This window comes from Pezoporus flaviventris, unplaced genomic scaffold, assembly GCF_033815535.1.
Source record: "Pezoporus flaviventris isolate CSIRO_AGI_PZ_B2104156 unplaced genomic scaffold, CSIRO_AGI_Pfla_v1 ptg000006l, whole genome shotgun sequence".
Taxonomy (NCBI): domain Eukaryota; kingdom Metazoa; phylum Chordata; class Aves; order Psittaciformes; family Psittacidae; genus Pezoporus; species Pezoporus flaviventris.
This window is the reverse complement of record NW_026892554.1, coordinates 18,456,401-18,469,361: the sequence shown is the minus strand read 5'-3', so window position 1 is coordinate 18,469,361 and position 12,961 is coordinate 18,456,401. Positions and strand designations below refer to the sequence as shown.

The 12,961-nt window shown below is 40.1% G+C and overlaps 1 protein-coding gene across 1 annotated transcript; it reads right to left on the bottom strand.

Moving 5' to 3' along the window:
- Positions 1-508: 508 nt before the first annotated feature.
- On the bottom strand, positions 509-12,931 carry IDH3A (isocitrate dehydrogenase (NAD(+)) 3 catalytic subunit alpha). Its single transcript, XM_061447217.1, has 11 exons — positions 12,777-12,931; positions 10,626-10,688; positions 8,815-8,898; positions 7,395-7,509; positions 6,640-6,827; positions 6,368-6,501; positions 5,644-5,746; positions 5,501-5,565; positions 3,451-3,535; positions 2,785-2,937; positions 509-779 (listed from the first exon to the last, which is right to left on the bottom strand). The coding sequence occupies exons 1-11, from the start codon at positions 12,801-12,803 to the stop codon at positions 696-698; spliced, it is 1,101 nt and encodes a 366-aa protein (XP_061303201.1). The 5' UTR covers positions 12,804-12,931; the 3' UTR covers positions 509-695.
- Between the last annotated feature and the right edge of the window lie 30 nt (positions 12,932-12,961).

The window sequence follows — 12,961 nt, the reverse complement described above, 5'->3', positions numbered from 1 at the left end:
TAGAACTCTGTTGAAAAGTGTGTTTCAGAGAGGAAAACTTGTAAGAATTATTTTGGTCTATGGATTTGAACAATAATTTTAGTTCATTAATTCTCACCCCTGGCTGGTAAATGGTTGTGGGCTTTTAAAATTCGTGCCCTTGGAAGTCAAGGCTATACTTCATGAATTACCAGACTATCTAAAGTGGTTTCTTCATTGCTTTTAACATGAAATTGCCATTTTTAGTTACTTCATACCCGTTTCTGTCTATGCAGGTCATCATGTGCTCCTGTTAGGCTGAAAACCTATCTCATAAATTCCAGCAAGATCAATAAAGTAGGTTTTAACCATTAAGGTGCTTTTATATTTCACTAATTCTATTACTGGTTTATTTGCATTTTCTTTTCTTTGTGGAAAGTAAAAACCTCCAGGTGAAATGGGAAATGGTAGAACAGCTCCAGTGGCAATGAAAGAATTCACTGACATAAAAATGTTCACCAGATAGAAAAAAATAAATATGACAAAACACTTCAAGTCCACTGAAAGCAGGCACAAGCATCATTCATAGCCATTTGGACTGACTTTATTAATGGAGAGGCCCTAACTAAAAAGTTTGCTCTCAAGAGACAAGCAAACTATACGCGTATGGATATCATATATAATGTACTTTGTGTGCTGTGTCCTTTTGGAGTTATTACAGGTAGTATGAGAAAAATTTAGTCTTTGTCCTTTACTCTGCGGCAGATCTCCTCTGTGAATTCCGAACACTTGGCATTACCTCCCAAGTCTTTTGTCAAGACCTGAAAGAAAGAAAGAAAACCCATTACTAAACTGTTTTACAGGGCTGGTCTTGTCTGAACAGTTCTAGATGATGTTCTTCTATGTTGTGTGTGACTACTAAATAGGAGTGAGGAGGAATACATCCAGTTTGATGTTTTCTGCATCCCATATCAATATAGATTTCATCAATAAGGACTGTACTGACTGAAGGAGGTAAAGAAAACTTGAGTGCCAGCATCACATATTATCAGTTTTCCACATGATTTTATCTTAACTACAGGAAGAAAATTTGTTTGGCCAAAGCTCTCCAAAGGCCCTTGTCCAAATAACAGTGTTATTAATCATTAAGTATTTTATTAATCATTATTAATGATTGATTTTATTAAGTTTTCAATAGGAACTTTGTCTTTTGGAAGTAAAAATTATATATGAAGGCTCAGCACAAAGGTAACTAACTGATTTGGGGGGAATTTGTATGGGTTTTGGGTTGTTTTGTTGTTGTTGTTTAATTTAATGTCTGTCTGTTGTTAAGGAAACCTACCCAGAAAAAGCACACATAGCTCTTAATGCTGAATGTTAACACTTCTTTCAGTTTGCTTAGTTCAGTTAAGAGATGGAAAATGCAGAGTTAAAGAAAGCTTTTCATCAAGTGCAGCTCCTATCTGGCAGCATAAAGATAGTGAAATAAAGAAAGAAGTGGGCAACATTGCTAGTCCTACCTCACTAGATTAAAGCACTCCAGAAGGTAATTTAAAATCACGAGTTTTCCCCTTACATGACACACACAGAGATCTTAATTAAATGGCTGGGGGAAAGGGAAAGGGAGAAACAGAAAGCAGGAGAGGGAATGAAGGTTATTATTTTAGGATCTTATCTTTTTAACTGCATTATGCTTTTTTGCCAATTTAAAAAGATTCTCTCCATTGTGAGCATATAACCATACTGGTGTTAAGTAACTAGTAAACAAGTAGCCATGTCACAAAACTTGCACTGTGTTATCTTCCATACAGTTACTGACCTGCAGATGGAGGATATTTCATTTCCAGAGAAGTAAATGGGAACTTTACAGGAGCACCTCTTTATTCACTTGTAAGTTTAGATATTTTTTAACTGCCTCCTACACACAGTAAGATAGCTGCAAACAGACCACTTATGAAATGATGACAGCTTTTTGTTTAAGCATCCTTGTCACTTTTCATTACAAAGCAGCTTCTGAAGCTCCTGCCTAAGATAACTGAACCAGCCTAACTGCTAATCCTCTTTAACTGCAATCTTCAGAATCTTTCCAGCTATGTTTGAAAAGGTGGATGTAAAAGTAGATGAGTGAACCAACAATTTTAAGAGGACAAATTCAAGTCAGGTTTCAGAGCATGTGTGTCCCTGAATATGCCATTTGAGTCTCTAATCTGGAGACACCTGCTGCCAAAGGGAAATTGCATTCAATCTTAAGGGGAAAAAGTAAACACTGGATAAAACCTATTTGTAGCCCAAAAAGGACTGAAAGCAGTTAGAAGGTAAAAAAGAAAACAATGGAACTGAAAAGAGGAGCAGAAATACCACAGTCAGGACTGAAATGCTGTAAAAGAAGTGGAGGACTAACCCTGTGAAAGACAAATGAGCCTCCTTCAGTTCAGGACCCAGACTTAAATATATGTCTTTTGTATACATTATAAACGTCACTACTGGAACATCATTAGTTACTTAAATCTCTAATCCCCTTCATGGAAAAGAGACATCCAGTCCTAGCTTTGAGAGTTAACAAAGCTGTGGAAATATAAGATGAGCATTACTGAGACACAAGGAATGCTACAGCCTATCCTTATTACTGAGCTGGGCAGCTTTAATACCACCAAAGGTAATAAAATTACTATCAGAGAAGGACAGTGGCACTGCTCATGCATCAGGCCAGTAGAGCAGGTGGTGTTCCATTACCACACTGTTCGAGTGGTAATGTTCAAAGTTAATTTTTGCTATGATAGAATATGATTTCAGTTCAGTGCATTTATTTGCACACCCTTAGATTACCTTTCCATCTTTAATTGTTTCAAAGCAAGCTGTCTCAATTTTTGCAGCATGCTTGTGTAGTCCCATGTGACGCAACATCATCACAGCACTCAGCAGAAGGGCAGTTGGATTTGCCATGTCTTTTCCTGCAATGTCTGGTGCTGTTCCGTGAACCTAGAAATAAAAGTGAACCTATCTGTTATGATGTCAATAACGCTGATTAAAATGGTCTAGGCAATTCAAGTGTATGCAAGCAACCTGAAACATAATCCTCATACAAGAGAGTTAAAATAGGACTTACTTCACAGTGATACAGTTAGCGGAAAGCAGATAGGAAAGACCAGAACAGTTCAATTCAAAGGCATCAGAAAGGAGTAACTAAGTCACCTAGTATCTCCCAATTGTGCCCATGAAGTTCTATTTCACAGAGTGTATTTATCTTACAAAACAAAGGAAAAACAAAGTGTCTGTAAAAGGACATGCAAAAAACTATGTGTAATGCATACTGTGTATGTAATACATACTGTACCTTCTCTCTCTGAGTAAAGGTTCAGCATCTTCACAGTAAAGAACAGTTTTACACAGAACTTAATTCAATGATAGCCACACTGTATGTCATGGAAGTTTTAGATTCTCCAGTTGAGACAAATCAGTTGTTAACACTGTACCTTGCAGAAGACAACTTACCGATTCAAAAATGGCAACTCCATTAGCACCAATATTGCCACTTGGTGTTACTCCAAGACCCCCAATCAGTCCAGCGCACAAGTCACTGGAGATACAAAAAACAACAAACCCACAAGTTTTTCCATATACAGTTGCTTCTTTGCAAGGTATTCAGATGTTCTTTTTTCTCAGTTTATTGCAACAAGAACTTATTTGATACACCCACAGCCTGAGAATAGCACTGGGAAGAACAGATGCTGTTTTCCAATGGAGTACAAGTGGCTAATTTGTAAATTTGTAGAACTAATAGCAGGGGGCAGTTTAATAAAGGAAAATTAAGATGTAACTCCAAATACTAGAACATAGCTGATATTAGGTAGATGAATTACTAGTAGTTTTAAAGCTTATTGCATTTGGCTTATGGAATATGTTCCAGTGACACCAGACAGGCTTTCCCCCTCTCTTTCTTAAACAGCCCACAAGTCTGACATAATGATATCATCAGACACAAGCAATTTACACAAGCACTTTGCATGTGGTTTACTCCAGATTTAACATGGGGACGAACAAAACAACTGTGCCTACAGTCGTCATCCTGTACCCTCAAAGCTGAGCATACAGATAAACAAGGCTCTTAAAACTCTGGTATTTTAGCAATCTGTTTTATTGCCTACAACTTAGCTAAGCAAGGACTCACAAGCAGAAAAGTTTGGATGACCTTGCAGAATAATATTTCAAGTTTAAGCTAAAATAACCCAATTAGCTTTAGTTGTATAGGCTGGAGGCACAAAAAAATGGATACAGTCTAAATTTGTCACAGTAGGGATTTAATGGTTCAAGGTAAGGGATTCCCTGCTGTACCTATTCAGTCCGAGAAACCTGTTTGGCATGATGTTCACACTTCAAAAAAGCAGTGCAGGTGAGACCACCCTCAGTGACTCAAGTGCCCTCTTCAAGAATACACATTTATTGAAAATGCTGAGAACTATGGAATTGTTTCCAGAATTTCTATGAGAACTTTAAAATTTTAAACTTCAAACCTTTAAAATTAGTGACGTTGAATTAGATAAAGTGAGTTGAAATAGTACTGATGGGACTCATTTGATTTGATCTCCTTTGGTTGACAGCTGCTGTAACGGCCCTCTCCACTCCTCTAACAGTTTTTAATGCAAGAAGCATTAGCTGGGAGTCTGATTTTTCTTAGAGGTTACAAACAGCCTTATCATAGAGTGCCATTTCAAGAGAAGCTCAGCAGGCATTTCTTCTTGTACATAAGTTACCTTTACTTTTGTTATCTGTACAAATGCAGGAGATGGGTTCTAAGATGTAAATTCTAATTCATGCTGTTCTCTAAATCTCTCCTTGGAGGTGCAAGGGGAAGTAATGTTATGTTAAAATTTCAAATTAAGATACTTAATTTTACATGCAGCATTTAATTGAATTTACACTCTACCTAAGCATTTAACAGAATGGAAACAGTGTTCTGATGTATTTTGCCTTCAAGAGATCAAGTATCTCTAGTGTTAATGTTACCCAAATATGCAATTTAATTTGAAAATAAGGAAAAATACAATACATAAAACAAGAGCTGGCAAGGTATTAAGAGGCACCATGGTTCATTCTTCAGTGACTATGCATTATCATTTAGCTGTATGGCTAGCTTGCTGTAAACATCATGGTCGTGCAGTCACCTCACACTATTTTAGTGCTTACTATTAGAAAGTTTCCCCCCAAAAATCTAACTAAGCATTCTTTATTACAGTTCAAGCCATTAAATTCTTCACATATTTGGAGAAATTTCTCTTCTGGCCCATGTGAATATATTAATAGCCTCCATAAGCAGAAACTTTAAACTAAGAAGCACATTCTCATCATGCAGTTCCTCCCAACAATATAGTAATAATTGAAGTGTAATAAGAGCATCCTTTCTGCTCATTTAAAGTTTGAGGTATAGTTTTAAACTCTGAATGCATAAAATCATCATCCATCTGGCTAGCACATAACCTGAGTAACTGTCTGGAAAGCAGCAGCACTCTATACACTGAGGTACTTGAAATTACAATCTCCATACCTGAGGATGTCACCGTACAAGTTTGGCATAACAAGCACATCAAACTGTGATGGATCTTGAACCATCTAGAAAGAAGTATATTTTCATTAAGGTTAAGAATTTAAAATTAAAACTAATCACGTTTAAGACACATCAATACTTACATTCAGACACACAGTATCCAGGTACATTTCATTAAATTTAATGTCTTTACAGTTTTCTGCTGCTTCCCTGCATTTTCTCAAGAAAAGCCCATCAGACATTCTCCTGCAGTTAAATAAGCAAGAGAATATTGCAGTTGTTCTAAAAAGCAATACTGAAGGTAAAGAAAACTGCATGCAACAGAGGATTAGACGTATATAAACGTAGATTAAATTCTTAGCATAATTAGCAGAAAATTTGTTACTAATTATCCCTTATGTTAAATAATCTTTTAAATATATTGCTGTCAGAGCAGTTCTGCCTTTCAAATTGCCTCCTAAAATAATTTTGTATCAGTTGTTTAACAGGCGTACATTGATTCTCAGGATGAATCCTGTTCATTTACTAAAGGCTTCCTGAGTTTGTAAAGGTGGTGTCACATAATATCACCTCTTAGAACTCAGTTCAGTACAAAGTGCCTTTTTCATCCTCAGTTTTTAAACTCATCTTCCTAGTTTAAGACTCTTTTTAAAACAAGACCTTTGCAAGGCAAGTCACAGGATTACTACAAACTTTCTAATAATAACATTAGGATATTGGAGTCTTATCAATACTGGGTTAGGATTGCCTCATTACTTACTCCCAGTAACACCATCACAAGTTATACATTTGAGGGGCAATTAAGTTACTTATAATTAAATGCATATTACTATTTGTTATTCTTCTCAAGAAGAAGTGTCAACATACATAATGTTTGCCTTGTGCACAGCAGTAACATGGCTTCTCTGGTTGTTTCTGGCATACTCAAAAGCAAATTCTGCAATCCGCTTGCTGGCTTCTTCTGTGATCAGCTTGATACTTTGCACAACACCATCAACAATCTGAAAGACAGTAATCGCACTGATGGTTTTGATGGGTAGCAAACTTGAACACCACTGAACCTCCTAGTATTAGGCCACTGAGATGGGCAAAGTTATCCTTCATGAAACACAGAAAACACACCACTTCCAGCAACGTACCACGTGCTCAATTCCACTGTATTCGCCTTCTGTGTTCTCTCGAATTGTGACAATGTTCACATCTGTGTAAGGGGTTTTGTACCCTTCGATTGAGACACAGGGACGGACGTTTGCATAAAGGTCAAAGGTTCTACGCAGGAGCAGGTTCATGGATGGGTGTCCTGCAGCAATTGGGGTCTTTAAAGGCCCTAAAGGGAAAAGGTAAAAAACAAATGCAAGAATGAATGAGAAGGTAAATCCCTTCATGAATTTCAGAGCTCAAACTCTAGTAACCTAGAGTGGTACTCTTAACAGAGGATCTCCAAGTTCCTATTGAACCCTTCTGCTGAAATGCCACAGCAATTCTCTGTGCTATTGAGTACTATTACAGTGATATTAATCAGCTCTTTAAAGGCCGAACTGCCACCCTTGCATGGAACAGCAGTTTTTACAAAAGCTTTTGACTGAAAACAACAAAAACAAAACACCACTAGGAATATACTTATTGAATACTATCATTAGAAATGCATTCTGCACAGAGTCCAAAGGCTGGCTTATAGCAACACTTGCTTTTAATGTATTTCCTAGAAGATCTGTGAAAATTATGGCTTCAAAAAGAAGGATGGTTTTAAAATTACAGAAGACTGTAATTACCTGACAGGCTGTCCCCTATAATAAGCCATTTTATTATGCAAATGAAGGTCTTCAGCTTTAAATCAGAGTCACAATAAAAACAACAGTATTTAATATATTTGTATTAACCCCTTTTAATGTACCTTTTAATCCCATTTTGTTTTTATCCATGGATTCTTTGGCATCTGGAGGAATCATCCACTTCCCTCCTGGTCCTTGGATAGCTGTAACATTCCTTTCTTCCCACTGAATAGGAGTCTAAACACATTCAGTCTATGTTAACTTAAATATCATCACTTTTGCTTCAAGCTTTAACTTCCCTTTCACAAAAAGGTGCGTAAGGAATTTGTCCAGGCCTTCCTAAACAATTTTTCTCTGGTAAATGAGAGTAACCATGAGATTTCTGAAGTAAGAAAAGAAACATTTTGGTTTAAAATGTAATTAAGTGAAAATGAAATAGTATGAGCAACACATCATCATAAACCTGAATACCATGACGCTTCCCCAGGTGCCATATACTCAGCAATCCTCAGAATTGCAATATACATGCTACACCTTTCCAGTTCTTAGAGCTGTTGAGTTCCTTGTGTACAAGAGACAAAATATTTGAAAGCTGAATTCATTGAGAACTTGTCATCCATACTGCCTGGAAGACAGTACCTAACAGATATATATCTGTTTTCTAGCTGAAAACCCGCAAATGTTCCATTCACCCACTTGTAAGTGGAGACAGGCTCATCAGGAAGGACCATAAAGGAAAAGATACAAGGGCTTTGCAAACTGAACCAATGTAAGTGTAACACACTAGAGAATCCCCTTTAAAACAAACAAATCTGATAAAGTATTGTAAGCATGCATTCATGCACAAACTTAGCTTTTACTCCTCTACCCCTCCTGCTTGACTCCCCAGAAACAACCAAAACTCTTACAAGGTCTTCCTAGATAAACAGAAATTGACTTTTTCCCAGTTCAAGCTGTATAGCTGTTACAGAAAGGAATATGTCTTGGTGCTGTTACTAATGTGGACCCATTTAACAGGCATCTTTCCTGAAAGAGCGCTATATCCTTTCAAGGAAACTGGACAAATTCTGGTGAGGTTCCTCAGACAGGCAGTAACAGAGTTCTTGGACATACTTTACTTTCATATCACTGAAGTGAGTACATTCAGCAGTGCAGCAGTTAGATTTCTAAGAACATGCCAGCTCTGTCACACATGCTTTCATCTGCACTGGAAGTCACAACGAACAAGAGAACAACCTCTCTCAGTTGCTCAGGATCACTTCATCAACAAGATGATTTCCCATGAATACTGAGTTCATATTTCCAAAACTGAATACAGCATTTGCTGTCTACTCCTCTGCCAGCTAACAGTTTCAAGCCCTGCCTTGATATCCCAATCCTATCTTTTACTAGCTGAAGCTTCTGACTTTCTGTTGTCAAGAAGTTTTAATAGCTTAAACATGACTTGATCGTTTGGAAGTTAAAAACAAAACATTTTAAACAAGACTAGTTAATACTACTTGTTAAATTTATAATGCTTACAGCAAGACTAATATGACTTACTTTGGCAGCATCAAAGATCTTCATGACAGCAGTAGAAATTTCAGGTCCTATGCCATCTCCTGGGATTAAAGTTACTGTTTGTACCTAGGTATAGAAATATCAGTAGCACAACAAATGAATGCTTGTTTTCCATGAAGAAAACATTTTCATGTGTTGTAAGAAACAAGGAACTAGAAAAGGAAGTTTCAGTTACCAAATAAGCACTATGAAGAATAGCAGCACTGGACAGAAGGAAGGATGACTGGCTTGCTTGCAAAGGCAGCATGCAGATATGTTGAGAAACTGTTTAAAAATCTGCCTACTATCTACTGCTATTTCAAAACACAGAGGTTTAACCTGAAGGGCAGGTTCCTGATCAGTATTCCTTGAAAGAAACCATCTCAGCATGCTGCCTTCTTGAAATCTGGAAGAGGAACTATTACCTAGTTATGGCTCTGTTACCCGTATGTCTCCAGTATTAGCAACATGCTGCATAATAGTGAAACATGCTAGAAATGATGACAATTATGAAAAGCTTAAAAAAAAAAAATCTCATGCATATCCAAACTTCTTACGTAACTTCCTTAAAATCTCAGACCCATTTTTAACAATACCCAGTTATTTTCCTGCTATAATGTTCTCAGTCTTGTTTCTTTTATCATCATCAAACAGATGAACTAAATTGCACAGCTTAGGCTCACTGAAAAACAGGGAAAGAAAGTACTCTGCTCTGATCAAAAAAACATAAATAGATGATGATCGCCACTCTAATCCTCCATGCTCCCAACAGTTTTGTCAGGGCTCATTATTACCTACCAGAAAAGGCAGCTCAGATGCAGCATCAGAACTAGAATCAATTCACAAGATCTACTTCCATCCTGCTCCACACAAAATACTCAGAATCTCAATATACACTGACTGGTATTTTAACAAATGTGAGCCAAAGAAATTCACTGTACGTAACAAAAGCAGCAGAGCTTCAGGTACAAGAACCCTGCTATTGAGCAAGCACATAGCTGATGGAATGCCTCAAGACTAGTTTCGTGCTGTCTTAGGACTCCAACTGAGCCAGAGAATGTTTCACCTGACACGGGACTATGGTAAAAACAGAACCAGGGTGTCCCACCTTCTACAATCTTTTCAAACTGTATAAGATAGGAGCAACCCTCAGTCTCATTTCTAGGTCTTCTACATGCTGTTCTACAAAGCTTATAATTAAAAGCCATAGTTCCTCTTTAAAATTAAGTCCTGCTTAAGGGTGCATGCTGTGGTGCTGAGCCCTGCCCCTGCCTGAGCCATTTTGAGGGCAACCTTCACTGGAAAGTAAAGGTCTATGGGCACTTCAAACACGTGAAGAAGGTAAAACATCTACTAGGAAATATGCCACTAGCATCTAAAATACTTCAAAGAGAACCTTGAGAAGGCACAACTTTAAGCGTGAGGTATTCTAAAAGCAACAGTAAATGTAGTGCCTGAAGGGAAGTCTGCAAAGGAAAGAAAATGAGAAGCTTCTCAACAATCTGTCTCCTTTGCCCAATGCCAGATGAGTTTCAGAAGATGGCTCATGTCCAGATTGTGTGAAAAGTTTTCATACCACTTCTGTCTTTTGCTGGAGCCTTTTGTATTATCACTTAGGTTTTAATATGCGATTGCCAAAGACAGTAAGCCAATATGAATCCAGCATGGCATTAAGAGCATGTATGCTCACTTATTTAGGCCTTATCTCTTGAGAATGTAAAAATAACAACATTGATATTATAAAAGTAAATTTCTGAACCGCTTTCTTGAGAAACTTCTTAAAAAGAAAGGAAAAATGGTACTATTATACTCACAGCACTACTAAAACTTCTGGTCACCTGTTTTTGGTTTTTGAAAGCACCTAGCAATCGAGAAACCTGCAAGGATATAAAACAAGAAGATGCTATTTTATTACACAAATTGGATTTTTCAAAGTTAACAGTATTGCAGCAAATCTGCATTTTAAAATCAAATTGCTTCAAACCCCCTATCTCAAGTTAGTATAAAGATCCAGATGAAACACGAGTAAGGAACACTTTGCCATGTTACTCTCTAACCTTCTGTGCACTGGCACATCCTGGGATTATTCTTAGCACAAGGTAAACCCAGGATGCACCATGCCTGAGGTGAGGTAAGGTTATGGCACAACAGTGAGTCCTTGCATACTACGCATTTGAAGTAAGGTTGCGGTAACTCTGACTAAACAGAGGATATCCTAAGGATTAAGATTCATGGAAAGCCAAGTGAAAAGTCAAAGACTTTCACTAGCAATAGGGTGGACAGTGTATGCATTCTAAGTAATGTTTTAAAAACTGCTTTGCATTAGTGTCACTTCTTCCATTCAGACTGCGGTGGGTTTTGTTCTTCCACCTTCCACATCAGCAGGTTTTGTGCTGTTGTCTTCTGTTTGCCCAACAATATTTAAAGAGCAGAATTACATGCACATTAAAGACAAAATCCATCACAGCAACAAGTCGACACAGCCTAGTCAAACAATCGCTCCTTCTGACACCTGAATATTCCAAACTGGCGTTAAGCTTCACAACTGGCATGGTATCTCAGCTTGAGCTCTTGCCTGGCTGAGCACCACACACAAAATCCCTAGTTGTACCAGTACCAATACTGAAGTGCAGAGAAAACACAGCCTCCCAACCTTACCCTCCTCTCCAGGGTTTTCATGCTTCTGGGACTTAGGAGTCAGTAAACTTCCAGTGCCAGCACTTGGAGGACTTTGCCACATTCCTGTCTGCAGCTATCAGGCTAGACTGGAATGTGTTGGACAATTTGTACTCCTCTCCAATCTCTTATCATTACTGACACATATGCTTAAACATAGCTGTATGGCAAAGGCGGCAAACCATGTTTTCACTCACAGAAACAATTTGAAACAATGCAATTCTCAGGGATGTTGTAATGAATGCTGTGGGAGAAGTAATTTAAGCTAGAATTTATTTTTACTTGTGACCTGACATGACATGTAGAAGGTCATTGCAACAGGCAAGCAAGGTTCATCGCAGCAAGCCATGAATCTGAGGCAGCAGCTGAAGCGACTAAATGAAAGCACTGAACACACAAGTGTAAGTGCCCTCATGGTACAGTTCCTGCATGCACAGTCAGGATTCAAATTCCAGAGTAGCCCTGGAAAGGAACAGTCGAGCTTGCCAGAAATCCTGGGCCTGGTACATCACACTTCAGTTCAACATCTGGAATGCTAGCAGAGATCAGGCCAGAAAGACTTGATGTGTTCTGCCATTAAACCCTCTTGCCAGTTCTTCCGCATTTCAGCAGACATGAAGTGAGGCTTCTGCAATGACTTGGCCCCCACGGGCTATTATTATTTTATACTATTTAAAGGCGCTAAAGCAATGCCATTTACTAAAGGCAAAAAGCAGCGCCGCAATAGGGCTGCATCTCCTAACATCTGGACTCAGCAGATCCCCGAGGGGAGGCCAGAAGCCTGCCGAAGACAGTACCAGGCACTGCCACAGCAGCCTCCGTAGTGACAGGCACGGCACCTCCTTCAGGGACAAGCACCCGTCCTGCGGCCTTCGCTGTGGGAACGCAGGGCAGGACAAGCCCGGCTGCAGGCACACCATGCCCGTCCGTTGCCGCCGGGCCCGGGCCCCTCGCGGCCTGCAGTGCCGTGACCTCTACGGCACGACCTCCCGGGCCCCTCCGCGGCCCTTCCCCTGGGCAGCAGCGGCCGTTGAAGTAACGGCCCTCCCGGCACCCACCCGTGGCGGGGCTACGTCCTGGGGATGAGGGAAAAGCGGGCCCGCCAACCCCGCCGCCCTCGGCGGCGCTGCCCGGGCCCGGCGCCACCGCGACCTTGCAGGCGATCGCCCCCGCGGCAGCACCGCCTCGGGCGTCACCGAGCCGCGGCCAAGGTCACAGGCGCAGCCCGGTCTGGCGCCCGCCCCCAGGGCACACGGGCAAGGTGCTTGTCCCTGCTCCCCGCCGCTTACCGCCGGCATCCACGCGGCCGCGGCCATGATGCTCCCGGGCACCGCGGGTCGGTGAGGCCCGAAAACACCCGCGCCCGCCGCGAGACCGGAACCGGCGCGCGGAGAGCGGCAGGCCCCGCCCCCGCAGCCGTGAGGCCCCGCCCCCGGCGGTACCTCAGCTCCCTCCGCGGCGCCTTGCGGCCCGG

Excerpts from the sequence above, each read along its gene's own strand:
- IDH3A (XM_061447217.1), bottom strand. The coding sequence starts at position 12,803 with ATGGCCGCGGCCGCGTGGATGCCGGCG. Across the intron at positions 6,502-6,639 it reads ACAGTGGAATTGAGCACGTG|ATTGTTGATGGTGTTGTGCA; the intron begins GTACGTTGCTGG and ends ACTGTCTTTCAG. Across the intron at positions 5,566-5,643 it reads TGGATACTGTGTGTCTGAAT|ATGGTTCAAGATCCATCACA; the intron begins GTAAGTATTGAT and ends ACTTCTTTCTAG.